The sequence below is a fragment of the Kazachstania africana genome, chromosome 3 (assembly GCF_000304475.1).
Source record: "Kazachstania africana CBS 2517 chromosome 3, complete genome".
Lineage (NCBI taxonomy): Eukaryota > Fungi > Ascomycota > Saccharomycetes > Saccharomycetales > Saccharomycetaceae > Kazachstania > Kazachstania africana.
The window spans coordinates 884,455-904,019 of record NC_018942.1 but is presented as its reverse complement, the minus strand read 5'-3'; the positions used below and the strand labels follow the sequence as shown (position 1 = coordinate 904,019).

At 36.3% G+C, this 19,565-nt stretch overlaps 8 protein-coding genes and 2 non-coding genes across 10 annotated transcripts; 4 read left to right on the top strand and 6 right to left on the bottom strand.

Annotated features, from left to right (window-relative positions):
- Nucleotides 1–582: 582 nt before the first annotated feature.
- Nucleotides 583–2,173, top strand: UBP6 (ubiquitin-specific protease UBP6; the record flags this gene model as incomplete). Its single annotated transcript, XM_003956529.1, has 2 exons — nt 583–598; nt 690–2,173. The coding sequence occupies 2 exons, from the start codon at nt 583–585 to the stop codon at nt 2,171–2,173; spliced, it is 1,500 nt and encodes a 499-aa protein (XP_003956578.1).
- A 69-nt stretch (nt 2,174–2,242) lies between these two features.
- Nucleotides 2,243–2,698, bottom strand: MIC19 (Mic19p; the record flags this gene model as incomplete). Its single annotated transcript, XM_003956528.1, has 1 exon — nt 2,243–2,698. One exon carries the CDS (start codon nt 2,696–2,698, stop codon nt 2,243–2,245), a length of 456 nt encoding a protein of 151 aa, XP_003956577.1.
- Nucleotides 2,699–3,666: 968 nt separating this feature from the next.
- KAFR0Ctrna9Y lies at nt 3,667–3,758 on the top strand. The gene is given in 2 exon segments: nt 3,667–3,706; nt 3,722–3,758. It is a non-coding gene; the product is annotated as a tRNA-Tyr (tRNA).
- A 463-nt stretch (nt 3,759–4,221) lies between these two features.
- On the top strand, nt 4,222–4,833 carry DCV1 (Dcv1p; the record flags this gene model as incomplete). The annotated part of the gene is made up of 1 exon (XM_003956527.1): nt 4,222–4,833. The coding sequence occupies one exon, from the start codon at nt 4,222–4,224 to the stop codon at nt 4,831–4,833; it is 612 nt and encodes a 203-aa protein (XP_003956576.1).
- Nucleotides 4,834–5,310: 477 nt separating this feature from the next.
- Nucleotides 5,311–7,611, top strand: IOC3 (Ioc3p; the record flags this gene model as incomplete). The annotated part of the gene is made up of 1 exon (XM_003956526.1): nt 5,311–7,611. The coding sequence occupies one exon, from the start codon at nt 5,311–5,313 to the stop codon at nt 7,609–7,611; it is 2,301 nt and encodes a 766-aa protein (XP_003956575.1).
- A 195-nt stretch (nt 7,612–7,806) lies between these two features.
- CMK1 (calmodulin-dependent protein kinase CMK1) lies at nt 7,807–9,114 on the bottom strand (the record flags this gene model as incomplete). Its single annotated transcript, XM_003956525.1, has 1 exon — nt 7,807–9,114. The coding sequence occupies one exon, from the start codon at nt 9,112–9,114 to the stop codon at nt 7,807–7,809; it is 1,308 nt and encodes a 435-aa protein (XP_003956574.1).
- A 408-nt stretch (nt 9,115–9,522) lies between these two features.
- GSY1 (glycogen (starch) synthase GSY1) lies at nt 9,523–11,634 on the bottom strand (the record flags this gene model as incomplete). The annotated part of the gene is made up of 1 exon (XM_003956524.1): nt 9,523–11,634. The coding sequence occupies one exon, from the start codon at nt 11,632–11,634 to the stop codon at nt 9,523–9,525; it is 2,112 nt and encodes a 703-aa protein (XP_003956573.1).
- Nucleotides 11,635–12,516: 882 nt separating this feature from the next.
- AIP5 (Aip5p) lies at nt 12,517–15,357 on the bottom strand (the record flags this gene model as incomplete). Its single annotated transcript, XM_003956523.1, has 1 exon — nt 12,517–15,357. The coding sequence occupies one exon, from the start codon at nt 15,355–15,357 to the stop codon at nt 12,517–12,519; it is 2,841 nt and encodes a 946-aa protein (XP_003956572.1).
- A 180-nt stretch (nt 15,358–15,537) lies between these two features.
- On the bottom strand, nt 15,538–15,608 carry KAFR0Ctrna20G. The gene has a single exon. It is a non-coding gene; the product is annotated as a tRNA-Gly (tRNA).
- Nucleotides 15,609–17,313: 1,705 nt separating this feature from the next.
- Nucleotides 17,314–19,359, bottom strand: ROG3 (Rog3p; the record flags this gene model as incomplete). Its single annotated transcript, XM_003956522.1, has 1 exon — nt 17,314–19,359. One exon carries the CDS (start codon nt 19,357–19,359, stop codon nt 17,314–17,316), a length of 2,046 nt encoding a protein of 681 aa, XP_003956571.1.
- Nucleotides 19,360–19,565: the final 206 nt, after the last annotated feature.

Genomic DNA, 19,565 nt, shown 5'->3' with positions numbered 1-19,565 from the left:
CAACCATTGTGGAACAAATCACTTGACATCATTGTTGGGGACCGAAAGGACTCTTTATTGGGGGGGGGGGGGCAACTTTCAGCAGGTATTCGTTCCCCCGTGTGTTCCGTAATAGTACTAATTAAGCACCACTGGGATCAAAAACATTAAGACATTTCGATAATATGGGTGGGTCGTACCAATGGAGTGTCAATATGCCAGATGCTGTTGATAATTGAGCGTCACTTATATCATTGTTCGATCATTTTCACGGACAATCCTTTCAGCCAACCTATAAGAAAAGTTCCATATAAACCAAATGCTGTACCTTTTGGCAGATTCGGTGTTTGGGCTAATTTTCCACTGAGAGATAGTTCAGCTTGATTTCACTCGATTTTATAGAAGAATCTGATGATCTCTATTAAATATTATTTCGAAGCTATTTTCCGGGTAATGAACTTTTTTAAGACCAGTCGAAAAAAAGCTAGATATGGGTCTATAAGTTTTGCCACCAACGGGAACGTTTAGAGTGTATCAGCAGTAGAGAACTTTTGTTTCAGTTTCTTAATTTGATCGCTCATCAGAATCTACTACACCATTAAAATGAGCTCTTTCGAATGTATGTGAGTTTTACATAAAATTGCCTAGGATGCTGTTTAGTTTTAACCTCTTTTACTAACATCTTCCAAAAAACGACTGCTTTTCCTTAGTTAATATCAAACATGCTGGCGTTATTTATCCAATTAAGTTGAACGATGAGGACACTGCCGGTGACTTGAAGTCCCAGGTTGAGGAGTTAACTAAAGTTCCTATTTCCCGTCAAAAATATATGGTTAAAGGTGGTCTAACCGATGACAGCATAAAGAATTTATCTGAGATCATCAAGCCGGGTTCAAATATTATGCTTTTAGGTACTCCTGATGCAAATTTAGTTTCAAAGCCTAAATCTCAAAATCACTTTATTGAAGATTTAACACCTGAACAGCAAGTTCAACAATTCAATGATATACCAATTGGCTTCAAGAATATGGGAAATACATGTTACTTAAATGCTACTTTACAAGCATTGTATAGAATTGATGATTTAAGAGATGCTGTGTTAAACTTTGATGTTTCAATAAATAATGATAAAAACGGAGAGAACGAAACACATATCAAGTTGGTTACGGAGTTAAAGCGTTGTTTTGAAGGTTTGAAAAATAAAAGCTTCAAATCAGTTATGCCTGTTGTATTATTAAATGCGTTAAGAAAAACATACCCGCAATTTGCAGAGCGTGACCCACAATCGGGATTTTATAAACAACAAGATGCTGAAGAATTATTGACACAATTATTTCATTCCATGGGAATTGTATTTGGTGACAAATTTACTGATGATTTCAGAATCCAATTCAGAACAACAATAAAGGACACTAACAATGAGAGTGATTTATCTGTCAGAGAAGGTGAAAATGATCTAAAATTACAATGTCACATTTCTGGTACTACCAATTTTTTGAAAAATGGACTCATTGAATCTTTGAAGGAAAAGATCGAAAAAAGATCTGAAATAACAGGAATGAATTCCCTTTATTCTGTTGAAAAGGAAATTACAAAATTGCCAAAATTTCTAACTGTTCAGTACGTAAGATTTTACTGGAAAAAATCGAGTGGCAAAAAATCTAAAATTTTACGTAAAGTGGTTTTCCCATTTCAATTAGATGTTACAGATCTTTTAACCTCTGAATATCAACAAGAAAAGATTACAGTACGTGAAGAATTAAGAAAAGTTGAAAAAGAGAAAAATGAAAAGGAGCGTGAAATAAAGAGACGTAAGATGAATAATAATAATAATAATTCTGAAGAAGACGTTGTGATGACACCAAGAGAAGAATTTGAGACCAAGAAAGCTATTCAGGAAAGCGAACACGAGCATTGGAAGCAAGAATTCAAAAAGCATTTCCCCGAAAATCTACAAACGGGTGAGAATCCATCATCTGTATATGACTTGGTAGGTATCATTACGCATCAAGGTGCCAATTCGGAATCTGGTCATTACCAAGCTTTTATTAGAGATGAAAATGACGAAAACATTTGGTATAAATTCAATGATGATAAGGTCAGTATAATTGAAAAGGAAAAAATTGAATCTTTAGCCGGTGGAGGTGAAAATGATAGCGCTTTGATTTTGATGTATAAAGGATTGGGCTTGTAAGTATCATTTCGAATAGAATATATAAATTTTTTTAAATACAGTTTATATGAGGAATGTAGTTACAGGGAATCATTGATTCGATACCAACTGCTTGAACTGTTGCATAAGCTCATAACAATTCAAAGGTTTACCCTTGTTTTCCAGCAAACATTGAGTTAATTTATTTTTAATGTCGTCCTTATCACTTTCGATAAATTTTATCTTTCTGTCCTTGTCGAGGCTCTCGAACAACTGTATTTTTGTATTGAGATTATTAATCTTTTCATCTAAAATCTTGGAACTTAGGGTAGTGTCACTATCTGCATCAGTTTTCAGTAAGTCATTTTCGAGTTTTTCATTAAAGTCAGACAAAGTTAATTTTTCTATCTCAGCTAATCTGTCACTTATCCTTTCTTCTATATATTTGTGTAGTTTCTCCCTCCTCGAGAAATCTGTGTCATCGGAGTTGTTCAGTTTTGAAAGAAACTCTTCTGAAAGTTCAATGTGAAATGAGTCAAGTCTAGATTTTGAAGATTGCGATCCCATTGTTTTCACACCACCTTCCCTAGAAGATTCTTGTTTCTTTCCTATTTTACTGCTTTGACTTTTTTTTGCTCGCCTCCTGTAATAAAAATATGCTTCAAATTTCATTTGATATATGCTTAAATGGAGTATTCGAATAAAAGATATATGACTTAACCATTACGTGATCTCTTGCATTCAATAGTGTTAGTGGTCTAAGTTTTTTATTTCTTGGTGGTAAATTTAGTTCTATGTTACGTGGCTAAAAAAATTCTAATTCCATAAGTTGCCCAATAGTTTTATCGTCTTGTCCTTGAGAGGTTTAGTTTTAGAATGAAAAATTAAAAAGAAAATGTTTTTTATTATTTAGTCCAGGTGAGTAGTGCAAATATATACTCCATTTGAGAAGTGAAGCCCAACTTAGAATCTGAATATCGCTAGATTTTGTGAAGAAGCTAAAAAGTGATTGCAAAAGAATTTACCAGTGACTGGAAATGTCACTGAAGGAACTTTTATGACGCACAATCCATACAGATAAAGTATAATGTAACGTAACCACAGCTTTTCATTAGAATTAGCTTCTCATTTCATACACGTACAAGGAATAGAAGAACCGTAACTTCAGAATAATTTGGATAAACAAGTTCGATTTTCACTGCTGGTAGCTCTGGTGATTAATATTACCTTAAAATGACCAACAAATAAAAATGTCACGTTTTGAGAAGATCCCCCATTGACTTTGGCTTATTAGCTGGCTATAAGTAGCCACGGTCAGACAGAAATTAAGTGAATTAAAATAATCTTTTTGTGGCGCAAACTGGCTGACAACAATCACGTGCGTATAGACCTATATGCCTCACAATTAATGGTTGCTAACCATACATAAGCAGAGGTCGACTATACCCCCATTACTTGTCCTTTTAGGTAGTTGAAGATGACTGGAAATTCAGACTTGGTACGACTCTATTAAAACTAAGAACACAACAATTAAGCTCTCGGTAGCCAAGTTGGTTTAAGGCGCAAGACTGTAATGTGAAATATCAAAGTAATCTTGAGATCGGGCGTTCGACTCGCCCCCGGGAGATATTTTTTTTACGAAGTGACCAGATATACTGTAGGAAAAAACATTATCAACACAATCTTCTGTACTCTTAGTATGGATATGACTAGTACTACCATTTTTCCATTCATGCACTGATTTCTAAAGTTTTTGAAGACAAGCAATGCTGGTCCTAAATCCTTTTTTCGTTGTGGCTACACCAACCTGAAACCTGATAATGTTTTGTGATGAAGAATAAATTCACGTATCTACTCTCACTTTGCAATTCGTCAGCTCAGTTTTTACATTGCTGGATGGAAGCCTCAGTCATATTCGAGATATTTCTATCAATTTGCTTTAGGGATATCTAAGCGTCAGTCAGGGCATCGCGACAAGCGTCTCTGCCCCTAAAGGCATCGATTTTATATAGACTTGTATAAAAATAGCTATTCTTTCGAAACTATTTTTACTGATGGATTGAAGAAGTGTGACATACACAGAGGAACCAATGCTACCAACATTTCATCAGTACATAAAAAGACGTATTGCGCTTGCAATGGGATTGCAAGGCATAACAATATTCATACTTTTTCTGTGCACCTTAACTACGCCAGTTTTGAAGAATTCAGGATTAGCTGAATATAATGGCACCGTATATGGAGTGTATGGTTATTCTAAGTTACAAAAAGACTATGAACCTTCATCTGTTGTCAGTATGTTTGCCCCTGTCTACAAATCAGAGTCATCTGGGTGGTTAATCTCATCGTTCTCTAGAGAATATTTATCCAATTTAATGGTACTCTTTCCTATTTTAACGGTCTATAGCCTTCTTATATTTTTAACAAGTTTCATTACTTTATTAGTGGCATTGTATCACTCCCAGTCCCTTAATGGATTGAGAAAAATAATTTTTATCAATACCCTATGCTTCACTTTTGCCTTTCTACTGTCAGTGATGACATGCATTGAGATATTTTTACTGTTTATGCCACACGTTACTATCTTCTCGTGGTTGACATTGGTGTTGCCATTGGTTTGGTATGTAAATAAACTTCAATTAAGCAAATCAATCATATTTCTGGACGAAATGGAGACAGCATTCAATAACATACACAAATGAATTGTATGAAGATTTGCTTGACAGTCTCAACGTGTGTTCTTGCAACTTGAGAGTCGGACAGTGCGATATTATTGGCTCTGTGAAGGTCATGCCCAAAACATATTAAGAAACGCAAGAGATGAGGAAAGAAAAAGACACCGATGAATTGCTAGATCATTTTATAAACACTTATCTAATGAAGTAGCGAGCATACCTCGATGATCCCTTCTCACATTACCAAATATAGATACTTTTATACCAAATAATATAGTGATTGTAATTTCTTAGAAGTCTGTCGCCGCCAGGGCATCATCGCACACGGAACGCCTAAACTGAATTGAAATTTGAATATTTCTTTTGGATGGATGGTTTGGATCAATTGAACTTCTGATCTTGCACATCACATTGCTTAGTTATATTGCCACCAAGGGTAGATCATTGTTTAGTTGTGGATAAACAATCAGAGGTGAACCGATTTAACATTTATTCAATAAGGATATGAATGCTAATTCTGATTCAGAATTAAATGACAATTCCCATGCTTTAGATTTGGCAAGTGCCTCTTCACCAAAAGATGGTGCATTACAAAATATTGATTCAGTAACAGAACAAGAAGTAATGACACAGAAGGAATCTACAGTTTCTGGACCGAAAAGTGCAGCTGATGATACCGCTGATGAGGCTGCTGCAATGGGACTCAGAAGATCTCGTCGAGTCCCGAAACCTAGAACTGATTTAGATAAGGACTTTTTTGAAGCCCCTGTTAAGAGGAAGTACACCAAGTCCAAGAATAAGAGTAAGGTTAAAGGTAAGAAAAAGGGTAAGGACAATCAAGGAGCGGCTACTAAAGACAATTTACCTGGGAAAGATAAGATAACCAAAAAGGCTCCAATACAGAAAAATATATCTTCTACTCCAACACCAAGCATTGAAAGTCAGGAACCATCTTTAACAGAAGCAAATTGGGCCTCAAATGCTCCTCTATTGTCGTCAGATTTCAAAACCCACCAAAGTGTACTTTCTAGGTTGAAAAGTCCAAATATGAAAGCTTTACCATATGGAGGAGATGTAATGAAAGTTATGACATTTATCAACAAATTTTCGTTTTTTTTGTATCCTGAAATATTAAGTTTATCATTTCAAGATTTTGAAATTGGTTTAGATCTGTACCCAAGCGACATTAAAGATATCTCAGCTGACTGGTCTGATATTCAATTCAGAAAAGTCCTCTATCAAGACTATATTCCAGTAAAAGATATCATTAAAAGCCAAGATAAAATGAATCTTTTGTTCATTTCATTTTTGCATCTACTTTTCAAAGATAGTAGGAAAGCTTTCGAGCCCATTTCTGCAGAAGACTTTTCGCCATCATTGATAAAAACGTACAAGCCACTGGTAGAGAAGTTACGAACCAATGCACCTGAATGGGGATACCCATTAGAATGGAAAACAACATATTCTGGGGATCCCACAAAACCAGAACTAGCATACTTTGATACTGATGATACAGGATTTCCGGTTGATCCAAAAAATCCTGAAATCTTGACCCCAAATGTGTATACATGGGCACAAAAAGCACCATTGCCTTTCGATTCAGATCCTTTATTTACCCCAGGCCTCGAAGACGAGGGTATATTGGCGTTATCGCCAGGTGATAGAATTGTCTTGTTTAGAGCACTTATTGATTGGTGTACCTCGCAGTCGTTAATGATTCACAACGAGATCTATCATCTTTCTCATCCGAAGAGGGATCCACCATTCGGTATTCAGACCCATCATGTAGCAAGATACTTTCTCGAGGGCCCTGAGGTAACTTTCAACTACTTTAAAAAACTATGTACATTAGTACAAGCAAGATATGAAATCAGAAGCAAAAAGAAGCATTTCAAGAAGCAATTACAGGAAGGTAAAAAGGAAGATTTCTCTAAAAAACTGAAACTTCTCAATGAAATCAAAGAAACATTAAATATCACCCCAAAGGAAGAAAAGGGAGACTTAGTAATCTCCCTCTATGATAAGTGGTGCAAGTTATTTGAAGGAGAATTAATGGACAATCCTTTAAGCGATCCATATCAAGATCCAATATATAAATTAAGGTCGCAGGAGTTCTTTGTAGGTAGAATACCCCACATGGGTGATTTCTATATCCCAAGGCTTCATACGTATAGTGGTTCGAGTACTATGACAACATTTACCGATCTAAGAAGTTTAAAAGATTTATTGGAAAAATTCAAAACTAAGGAATATAATGTTCACACATATTTTGAGAACAATGGTCAGAATTTAAGTTCCCAGTTCAAACTCTTGTATCATGATACACCATCATTACTTCGTGACATTGCTAAGGGTTCCAGCACGACACGTAAGGTGTATTGGTATGAGATGTGCCATGACACAAAAACCTTGAAGGATTTCATAAAGCTATTGGATTATAAGATAGTAAGACCTGTAGATAAGGATATTCAAAAGGATGAAATTGCTATTAATACACCAGAACCTAAGAATAGCAACACATCTCAGTTGATAAATACACATCCTCTCCCAAAAGATGCCAGATATAACACTGCGAGAAACAAGTTATCCGTTTTGAAGAACTTTCTTGATGAATTGTATTATATTTTACTCTCCTATGAGGAATTAAGAGAGCAGTATGCTGATATGAAGCCGGGAAGAAGGCAGTTGAGAAGGTTAAAAAGGCAAGCGAACTACGATGTTTCATATGACAGCGATGAAGATTATAATGAAATCTCAACTGATGAATTCGAGTACCAAAGGAACAAGAGGACACGGTCAAATTAAGCTCTTTAATCAGTTCGAATATTTTATAGGAGCCATGTTGTTTATATACTTTATTATTAAAATGAGAAGAAAACACAATGAGAATAATTATTAATATATGGTACATACCCATTGCGTGAATTACGGGTTAAAAAGTAGTTCCGATATGAAAGTTTCATCATCTTCTTGACAACATTCAATAATGTTCGAAAAGTTTCATCGCGAAGGACTTGAGTTCAATGAGACTGCAGAAACCTCACTCTCGGAATCTTGATAGCTCATGACCTTATGCCTATTTTTTGTAGCCGCCATAACTATCTGGGCAAATGCATCTTGAGTCAAATGAGACTTCATTTTCTTTTGTTCTGCTGTTAATTCAGGTGACTTGCCTGTATGGGATGGCGATATTGACAGGTTATGAAGGGCATTTGTTAGTACACCCAGAGAAGGGTTTACACTGTTTACACTATTTTCCTCAATATCAGAGTCAGATTCTTCTTCTCCCAAGGAATACAGTTGTCTTAGTTTTTGAATTCTATTATTCAACTTCACTAATTCCACAGCCTCACGAAATTTCTTACGGGCATCAAAACCCTTTTTAAGAGCAGGTAATAAATCATTCTTCTGCACGTTTCGTCCAAGAATCCAAGGGTCTTCCAGAAGAGCTGTTGCAGTTGGCCTTTTAGTAGGATCCAACGTCAATGCCCTTAAGATAAATTTTCTCGCATCTTCAGAGACGTTATCCCAATACGGCTTATGGAAAACAACAGGCTTGTCGTTCTGTGTACATTCATCCAAGAATCCCTCGACACTTTCCGCAGCAAACGCAGAATACCCACACAGCAATGTGTATGTTATTACACCAATGGACCAAATATCACAAGGTTTTCCATGACCATCCGATGTAAGAACTTCTGGCGCAACATAACCCAAAGAACCAGCTGCTTTGAAAATCAACTCATCTCCACTTTTTAATTCTTTAGCAATACCAAAATCAGCCAGCACAAGAGGTGAAGTATCTGCTTCATCAATATATAATAAATTTTCTGGCTTCAAATCCCTGTGAACGATATTTCTGGAATGAATATACTCTACTGCACCTAAAATTTGAACCAAAATTTTAATGGCATCTTCCTCTGTAAATTTACCTTTTTTCACGATTCTGTCAAAAAGCTCACCTCCTGTAGCCAATTGTGTAACGATAAAGAATTTTTCCTTAGTTTCAAACCAGTCTTTGAACTCCACAATGTTTGGATGGTTTAATCTCTGTAAAATAGATAGCTCATCGTATAACATCTGTAACTGCACAGAGTTCCCCTCAAGTGCCTTTTTTAACAAAATCTTAACAGCTACATCTTCATTTGTCGATAGCTTTCTAGCTTGCCTTACCACACCAAAAGTCCCTGCACCTAACGTTTTTCCAAAGATGTAGTCTGTTTTAGCATTCGATGCAACTTTCCCAGCAAGCCCTTCAATGCTTCCTTCTACTTTAGCTATCGAAACACTAGTACTTTTATAACTCATTAAAATATGTATATGTGTCTTACAAGCTAAACACCTCAATTATAAGTAGCTATGAAAAAACATTCGAAATCTAGTTCACTATTTTATGGGCTATCCTTTTTTCAGCACTCCTGTCGCCATTGCCCCAAATGAGTTGTATGAAAAAGCGCCTCTTCCAAACATCTTAAAATTCAAGTGCATACAGAAACACGTTTACCCGCCCTAAGAAAGAATAATATGATTAGACATCATATTATAAGAGAACCGAGAGACAGCTGGGTATTCTTATCACGAGTTAAAATTGTTTTATACTAATGCCACGAGGTTGTATATAACCCTACTTACATGTTACAATAGATATCTAAATATTTTTTCCAGAAAATGTACTTTAGATATTAAAAATAGTCGAAAATATATTATTAAAATTGCTCAATATTCCTCATCGGCTTCATCATCCTGAGCATCTTCTGGATTCATACTCAAATTAAAGTAATCATCAGCGTTGTTAGCATCTTGTAAGGTACCTAAATCACCTGGCGTCATAAAAACAGTAGTGCTGCTAGCCCTGTCTTTTGGCGATCCTGGAACACTCAAAGGTCTAGAAATCTTTAATTTCTTACCACCAACCATGGAGTTCATATCAGTAGCATTCAATTCTTCGCCTACCATTTGCTTGAATTGTTCCGGGTATGCTCTTCTTAGGGCCAACTGCCTAGCTTTAACATATTCTAGACCCATTCTTCTCCAATCCAAAAGATCAGATAGTCTTTCTGTTCTATTTCTTTGATTAATTCTTTGTCTTATATTTTTCTTGACAAACTCTTCCATATAATCAACTAACTGTTCAACAGATTCATCAGGACTCTTAAATCTTCTATCAACAATATAGATACCATAATCCTGAGCTTGGTTGGCTTCTATCAAGTCTTCCATATAAGCACCAAAACCGGAAAGGTTTGTAGTTATCGATGGAACACCCATGACAGTACATTCTGCTGGAGTATAACCCCATGGCTCATAGTATGATGGGAATACACCTAAATGACAACCACGAACGAATTCGTCGTAGTCCATACCAAGAATTGGATTGTTTGCATTTAAAAAATCAGGATGAAAAATAACTTTAACTCTATCACTTGTGCTATTAAATAATTGGACGTGTCTTATTTGAGTCAAAATTGGATCGCTAGCATCATCTGCCATATTATGTGTTACGACGGCTGGCAATTGATTTTCTGTTCGTCTTAGAGCCATAACTCTTCTCTTCAATAGAATTTGATCAGATGAGCTTAACAATTCAGTCAGATCAGTTGGAATTTCCGTTGTTATACCGTTATGAGGGAATTTTAATGCATGGTCGAATATTCTCTTACTGATATTCTTCGTAACTTCGTTAACGGAGCTTTCTAAAGATTTGACAGCAGCTTGGTTTTTCAAAGCTTCAACAGTATAAGAGTTTGTCTTAGCAGGCATAATAATGAATGCTACAACGGTCTTATTAGAACCAGACATTTTTAATCTGTAGTTTAGACGGGCCAAAGCTTCAATGAACATATCAGCACCTTTATTTTTATATTCATATCTACCTGCAATGAAGAAATAAAGGGTATTTTTCAAGTCAAAATCAAAATTACCATGGAAATGGCCTCTAATGAAGTCATGAATCTTTTCTTTCTTGAGGGCATGCAAATTTTGGAACTCATGTACAGCCTGAAATTTAACGACATTTAGACCATTTGGCAAGATACCGTCTGGTTTTCTTTTCAATAAGTATTCAGCTTCTAATGCTGTAATTTGTGAAACAGTGGTGAAAACATCGGCTGTATGCGCAGCAGCTCTTTCAATGCAATATCTATGATAGATTCCTCTTTTGCCTGCTTCTTGATCTACGTCAAAATGTTGTAAATTATTGTAGAAATCCACGTCACCAGCCGCACAAAGATATCTACCTAATAGAGTTGCGTGTGTAGTGAAAATAGTGACCACATCAATTTTCTTTTTACGACATAAAGGTAGTGCAACACCAGCTAGCCATTCATGGAAATGGGCAACGATAGCGTGTTGACTGTCAGAAGTTGAAAGTTCACCAAGAAACCATGCCACTGTGTAACCCAACATAATGGCATCATTTGTTTCAGAATCATGATCTGGGGAAGGAATTCCGACCAAAGACCACAAATCGGATTTCCAATTGTTCAAATTATGTCTCATGGAATCTAAATCGAAAAGAATAACTTTTGGATATCCATCAATTAACCATTTACCGTAGACAAAGTAAAAACCTTTTTCACTCATACTCTTCAAAGTCTTATGAATAGGCTTTAATTCATCTGTGAATATGGATTCATCCTGCCAATCCAATTCCTCAACTTCACTTTGGTATGTTGCCTTGTTCAATGGACCAATTAATGCATAGTTTTCCTTGTATTGTGCTGAAGTAATTGGTGCTTTTGATTTTAAAACGGAGTAGATACCACCGACTCTATTTGCCACCTCAGTGGCAACCTCAAAAAGTAGATGATTTTGTAAGTCACGACCCATAATGTTCCCACTTTAGAAGTTGCTAAAAGTTACTTATATATTGACTTTTAAATTGGACAATTTAGCCTGAGAACAAAAAAAATGGAATATAAAGACTGCAGAAATGGTAAAGAGAGAAAATGTACGTTCTATTTATATTTGAGAAAGTGTTGACGACCTTTGTTGCTTGCGGAGGTCAGGCTATCAAAAAAATGAACAAGAAGATGAATGCAGCAGTCAGTTGAAAATGCTATGCAAAGGCTTACGCGTAAAAACAGTCAGTAACATTCGCAAGCGCCTGCCATCCTGCTGCAAGCTGTTGCCATTTTGCTTGATTTTGAATCAAGGTGAAAAAATAATTTGGACCTCCTGAGTGGAACAAATTAAACTTTTTCGAGTAAACTTCGGACTAGTAAGAAGCCAATCCGCTTGAAACTCCTGAACGATTCCCCTGTCAATTTAAGGCACACACAAACACTTTTTTCTTCCAGTGGGTGTCATCTTGCCCAGTAGATTCGTGACTCCACACCACAGACACTGCTATCCAACTTGTCTTTCTAAAAATACTGATATATCATAATTTTAGGAGGATCTTGTTAAGCCTGGCTGTTGGCTATCTAGAATTTTGTTGTTGCCAGCGTTTTTCATGGTATTATAATTTTAAGCTCCCCACTCCTTTTTGTTGCGTGTTCTAAATCGCTCCGTCGTTTTCTAAGCGGCCGAAAAGTTAAAATCGATCAATTTGGCCACATGTCAAGCCAAGTTTCATTCTCTTTTGGGATAGTGGGGTCATGTTTTTACCACTAAAATGGAGAAGATGTAGATTGTTAGACCATGTTTGGAAATACAAGATAATTATTTAACTATATATGGTGAATTAAGGGCGATTTCTCAAGATTTGCGCTAAAACTCTTCATATATTGCCTGGCGTAGTTTGTAATCTTCATTTATTTCTTCTATCTCTTCCCAGTTACCGATAATATTATCACGTCCCCTAACTACACTAGGTAAACTCCTACCCCTTCCATACGTTTTCCAGACTTTCCTTGCTTCATCATCGGTACCTAAGTCTCTATATGTAAAGTCGACCCTGTTTGCTTGTAAAATTGTGCTTAATCTATTTGTTCTTGGTATCATGTGGAACCCCCCGCCTGCTAAAGATGTAAAAATGTAAACAGGTTCAGCCATATTTATTTTCTTAATATCGCTTGTTTTAATTGTTTCTTCGGACTTAGTACTAACTGGCTTTTTTGATATATCCTTAGTTTTATCATTTTCATTCAATGAAGTCAATAATGCATTTAGCTCAGAGTCGTCCTCAAATTCAAGGTCTTTTAAGAAGGCATCGATATCATCCATGGTGTCTTTGGCAGCATCATAATGTTGTTCTGTCTCTTGGTTCGTATTATCTAAGGCTAAACTTGACTCATTATCTTGTTCTTCATGCTCTAGTATTTCTAAACCCTCTTCTTTGTCAGATTTTTCTTCAATTTGTTTCATCTCATTTGAGTCGTTGTCTGAAACCATATCTGCAGCACCAACTTCAGATGGCTCTTCCTGAAGAGAAGCAATCGTTTTCACATTTTTATTCAATGCGAAATCCTCAGGTGTTTCGGCAGATGTAACACTACCGACTTTTGAATCAGTTTCTGGTTCTCCTTCTTCGACTTCCTCTGAGGTAGATGCCAATTTTTCATTGGAGGACCGTTCCTTCGCTAGCTCAGGGTCATCATGGCTCATTTCATGAATGGCATCGGAAATGGATGTTTCTTTTTCAATATCTTTAGGTTGTTCTTCAATTTTTTCATCGGCGGGTTTCTCATCAGACTCTTCGATATTGATGACTTCGACCAATTCAGTTCCTGACCCATTGATTGAGAACACATTCGTTTGCTTAGAATTTTCATTATATGTTGGTCCCTTTTCTACGTCCTTATCCTTCATCCCTGATGCTTCTGTAGTGAAACCAGAACCAGTAGTTTGGTCAGTTGCTCCAAATGGTTTTTTCTCAGGTGATTTTACTGATAAAGCATCATGTGTTATGTCTTGCATTACCTTGCTCGATTGTACTTCTGATGAAATGGTGCTGGTATCTTCGTCGGAAACCTGGGTGATACCAGGCGAAAGTGGTTTGGCATTAATTTCACCTTCGACATTGACCTCTTGTTCGCCGATTTGCGGTATATTACTGGACGTTGGTTTTTCAATGTCATCAATCTCAGGTACATTCTCACTATTCCTCTCCGATTCAGACCTATCCTTCTTCAAATCCATATCTGTTGATTTATCTGGTGCCATAGGGGCCTCCACAGGTTCTTCTGAAATCGCATCTCTAGGCAGTTCTTCTGTTGTAATCTGCTTTTCTACATCGCTGCCATTTTTAGCAGACGCTGCAGCAACATCTGCAGTTTCAGGTGCCTCCTCCTCGTTTAAATTAATTCCGTTATCTGTGGCACCTTTTGAGTTTGAAATATCTAACACAGGCTCTGTATCAATACCTACTGGTGTAGGTGCATCCGCAATTGGATAGTTCAAGCGAGAAGTTTCTTCTTGCCCATCTTCACTGTGGTCTACCTCCTCTTTCTCACTGCTAAAGTCTTCATCCATATTGTCACTTCTTTCTAAAGAAGAGCCCTGCTGACTTATAGGGGGTTCTTCAGTCACTGATCTTTCCTCGTCAGCAGAGTCGTAAGGATCTCCCATGCTTATAGATGGATTTTTTTCACTGTATATTGGCTCACTTGCAAGAGTTGGCGTAGTGGCTTCGCACTTGTCGTTCCTTTCCGTTTCGTCTATTTCTTGATGAGATATTGAATCTTGTATAGTCGAGTCCTCTCCGTCACCATCGGTTTCCATCGATGAAATATATTCCTTCGCAGTTTCATATTCGCTCGCATTTATATCTTTTGTAAGATCACGCACTTTTTTGGGTGGCAGTAGCTTAGAAGTTTCTAATTTCCTGTTCACTTTTTTATTGGATTTATCCAGTGGTTTCGCAACCATCATAACCTTCTCCGTTTCTCTATTATTGGTCTCTTCTTCAGCCACACTGTTTTCAGTAGCTACAAGGAATTCTTCATCATTCAATATAGTCGTAGGTGGGCTTATGCTATCAAGTCGTATTTCTTGTATAGTATCATCAGGTTGGTTACCGGGGTTTTCTAAAGAGACATCATCTGGATGCTCTTCTTCATGTCGGTGAGCTTGCATCTCAAGATGAGATTCATTAATTTCATACTTTTGAGGTTCTTCTAGAATAGAAGAACCAGAAGCACCTGTATCTTTAATAATCTCTCCTTGCGGTTCTTTGCATAGTGTTTCTGCTTCCCTGTTAGAAGTTATCTGTTCATTATGGCCTTTGCTAGCAGGATTCGGACTTTTATCGGCCTTTGAATCTAGATTTGTATAATCAACCTCATCAATAAATTCATCTGTTTCTAGCTCTACTTTGTTCTGTTTATCCAGTCCGGAATTTGTTGGCGGTTGTATCTCCTCTGTAGCTCCAATATTGATATTGACATCTTCATCGTCTTGTAAGTATTCTTCAATTCCTACCATTATAGAATCAAGTTTTGAGTTATCTACACTTTTCGTTTTGCTACGATTCTTGTTCTTTTTCTTTTTCTTTCTCGATATCTTCGTGGTTTTGCTTAGGTCATTAGTTAATGATTCTGCTGCATTAATCATTTGATCCAAGTCTACATCATCATTCATAGCGGGTTCCATTATTGTTGAGGTATCCATATCTCAAGAACCTGCAAAGCTTTCAGTTCTTAATAAAGAATGGATTCAATTGTCTCTTCTTAGTTTCAAGGGCCTCAGTAAATCAAAAAACTATGTTTCATCTAAACTCTTGACGTCAAACGTTTTCAAAAACATTCGGTAGAGGAAGTTGAAATGGTTTTAGGAAATTAAAAAAATAAATGCGCAAGCCCGGAATCGAACCGGGGGCCCAACGATGGCAACGTTGGATTTTACCACTAAACCACTTGCGCCTATAATTGTTTATTAATGTTGTAAGATAGACCAGTGAACTACAGCATTAGGCTCGAAGTTCGTGTCACCGCTTTTCCAGAAGCAAAACCTAAACATCCGCCGTTCAATTTATTAAACTAAATATTTCACATTATTGAATTTGGTTGAATATTACTGAAAACTTTTCATAGATGCAACTTTTGTCATCTTGAAGAATTCCACACTATAAAAGGAATTCTTCGCCATATTTGTTCTTAATCTTTTATTATACTTCATAATTTTATATATTAATAAGACAAGCTTTTTGATACGCTTTTAGCTATAGTTATACAATCAGATTGATTTCCAAGCTCTCTGTACCTGGATTAGAATATACACAAGCCGTGTCATATTCTCTCTGTATTATCTGTCTTGTCACCGTATTGAACTTTCAATAATTAAACGTTTTGACGTTTGTCCCTAAAGCAACATTAACTGAAGGATCCTCCTAAAGCTAGGCAATGCTAGCTATTGTTGGGTACTAGTAAATACCGTTAGAGACTACGGATCCTCGGTTGTAGAAAATGTCCCCGATGAATATTTGAGGTATTGAATTATTAAAGATATATTACGAGAAGAAACTTACCACTACGGATTATATTAGTCCAACTCAGACCTTTCTGGATACAAATGTTGCATGCTAAAATTCGTACATAAGAATTATATAGCCAATCAAGACTAGTTTGAAGGAATCGCTGTGTGCATATTAATACGAACTAGCTCATTGTGATCAGAAACATATTTATATTTCTAAACGTAAATATTCTGAGTTATTTATTAAAAAAATATTATGAAGTACAGTTTTTTACAGAGAGGCACTGCATTTTGGTAGTGTATCTTTTATTGATAGATAAAATTGGTCACATAAAGTTCCTCTTGTTAAACTGAACTCAGGCCTAAAGTTTGAACAAACACCAAAAAAGGAAGCAGTTGGTTTGGAGTAACGAAAACCAGCGCCGTTAAATAAAGAAAGGTTTTCTGATCAATTTCAAATTGTAGAGATATTAAGCCAAACCAAAAAAAATATTGAGGCTCACAATGGGCTCTTTTTATCACATACGAGACGTAGAGATGCATTTAGCGTCATTATTTTATTTGATATTCACAACAACGGTAAGTTTTTGTCGTCTGCTAATCTTGATTTGATATGAGAAATGATGTTTTCAATATTTTTTTGTTGAATATATATATATAAATGGTCGTGTATATTTATTGGTATGATTTAAAGCGAATGGATGGACGTTCCACTTTAAGTCCACATAGAATACAAGATTTTGCAACATACAATACAATTTTGGCCGAGTTTCATTGCTCAAATATAGTATTTGACAAAATTTTGTAGTAGATAAAAAGATGCTAAACATAGGTTTCAGGGGGAAAAAAAGGACATGCACAAGAGGTACTGATATACAACCCTCTCGAGTTTCGAAATATATTGTAGAAAAATCCCTACTGTAAAAGTTGCACACGGATTTCGGTCATAATTTTTATTTATTTATAGATATGGCATCGGTAACCAAAAGGAGCCTTAATATTTACGATAAAGCAAAGCTGCATTCCAAAAACGTACTGGTCAAAATAGAAAATATTCATTCAATATTTATAAGGCCTTATCAAATCAATGTGGCGGTCTTTGTAGTCAACCTTGAGGCAGTCTGATGTCAATTAGATTGGCTTACCACAAACTTATTTTGGTGACCTTCTAAAAGGGAAAACAGAAGCCATCACATTAGATGAACTTCGTTTTCTCCTGGCATCAGATGGGTGCGGGCGAATATTCTTTAGCGCCTGATCAGTAAGATGTATTTTGAGTTGCGAATGTGTGCGAGCAGGGCTATCTTCTTTACTTAACTCTGCGACCGCTAGAGAATTATGAGAGAATGCTCTATTTAAAGCAAATGGAGGAGTTTGGATGGATTCATTTTCGCTGCCAAAAGAGGTCGGCGTATTATAACGGGGTATTTCTAATGTCTCATCATCAGGCGTCTCGTCTTCATCAAAGCAATATATAGGTGGTAGAACTTCATCAATATTAATAGAAGCAACTGCACTCTCATATGTCGGTATGGTATTCAATCCAGGGACAGTTAAAAGGTTTTTATTAGTGAAAGATGAAGTTTTGCGGTATCTCGGAGAGGTACTGATTATACCATTTGAACTAGAAATGCCTACAGGAGCTTTCAAATCTTTAATTTCAAGTTGTTTACGGCGAACTCCAATGTCAGAATTTGCTTCACTGACTGATTTGTAAGCACTGCTGAAGGTTGCCGCCCTTCTGCTTCTCACTCCCACAATATTAGTATTTGGTGTATTCTTGTCAGAAAATGGTGCTGGAGATGGCGTACGAGATATCACCGCAGCATCTTCAGCTACGGTCCAAATACGGTCAAAAATATGTTTTTCATAATCTGGCGGAGTCATCAACCTAGTTACTGCTCCAGAAGAGACTGAATTATTCATTACATTGGCCAGTCCAACTTGCGACGACGTCTTTATAAAAATGACTTCATCTTCTTCACCATCGTGACTTTTCTTCTTATTATCTGTGTATGTAGTGTGTCCGCTCAGTAATCTCTGCGATGGCGTTAGTTTGTCCAAATTTTTGGCTCTCAATACCACAAATGGTGATACGAATAAGACCACATTTAGTGAAGCTCTCAGCTCAGAGATATGTCTATCTTCATTTCTTAAATATATTGAAATTTTGATTTTGTGTTGCACCCTTATACGGTGTGGGATATCACAATCTGGGGTACCCTCAGACAAGCTGGATGGTATTTCAAAGGGAATCGTAACCTCCCATTTTTCTTGGAATTTCTGATCATCAACTAGTCTTGTTAGTTCCAATTCTGGATCTACTAATTTTAACTTTGTGATAATTCTTTCCTGCTTAGACTTCATGCCCTGATACTCGAATTGTAAGGTTTCTAGTAGCTTTATCCTTACCTTATGTAAACTCAGCCCCTTCAAAAGAGGCACAAGCATGATATTAATGGGAACAGTGGACCCTAATGCAGCTGCTTTAGATGAAGTAGAGATGGAGTATTCAACTTTGTTGGGCCAGCGGTCTGTGACATTTACAGTTTCAGATAGCTCGACAGAATCAGGAGCAAGAGTACGTAAAAATCTGATATATTTTCTACAATATAAATCTGATGCTCCCTTACTTCGTTCTATTATAGCTTCTAGATAGTACGTGATAGAAGCATTATCACTGATTTCAACACTTTCAAACATATTTCCTGGTAGAATTGCGCTGAATGGAAATTCGTAATTGCCTTTGAGAAGGGTGTGATATTTTCGTTTAGGAGATTTACCAGATTTTAAGGTTATTAAAGAGGTTGTAGATTTAGCCTTTCCTAGTTTGTTACCACTAATAGAATTGTTATTATCATAATTGTCATATAATCCGTTTAAATAATTCTCAATAGTGAAGTCATCCCATGTATATTGATAAAAATATTTATCTAACATAATTTGTTTACTACCATTTGTATTGATCGATAGTTCTTCATCTATTGGTAAATTGATCTTCATCCTACCTAGCAGTTTCAAATACAAATTTTTTATTTGAATAGGTTCTGCTATTGAAAGCATAATTGTTCCAGAAAGTAGTACGGAAGGTGCAGCTTCAGAAGACCCCTTTATCAAAATAACATCATTATCAGTTCCATGAATTCTAAGCTCGAACAATAGTGGCTTGTAACTCTGTTTCGTATGATTGGAGAACATTTATATTGTAAACCAACTTCAGATATTTTCAGGAGTCGAGAAAAGAAGAGGTAGCCTCTAGATAACACAACGGCGGCCTGTTAATCAATATGCTCTTATTTTTAATATCCTCCAGACGATAGTATATATATATATGTATATATAACACCTAAATTCCACAAAATATACCAAAAAAACTCGATTGAAATGTAATAGTGCCAAGAACA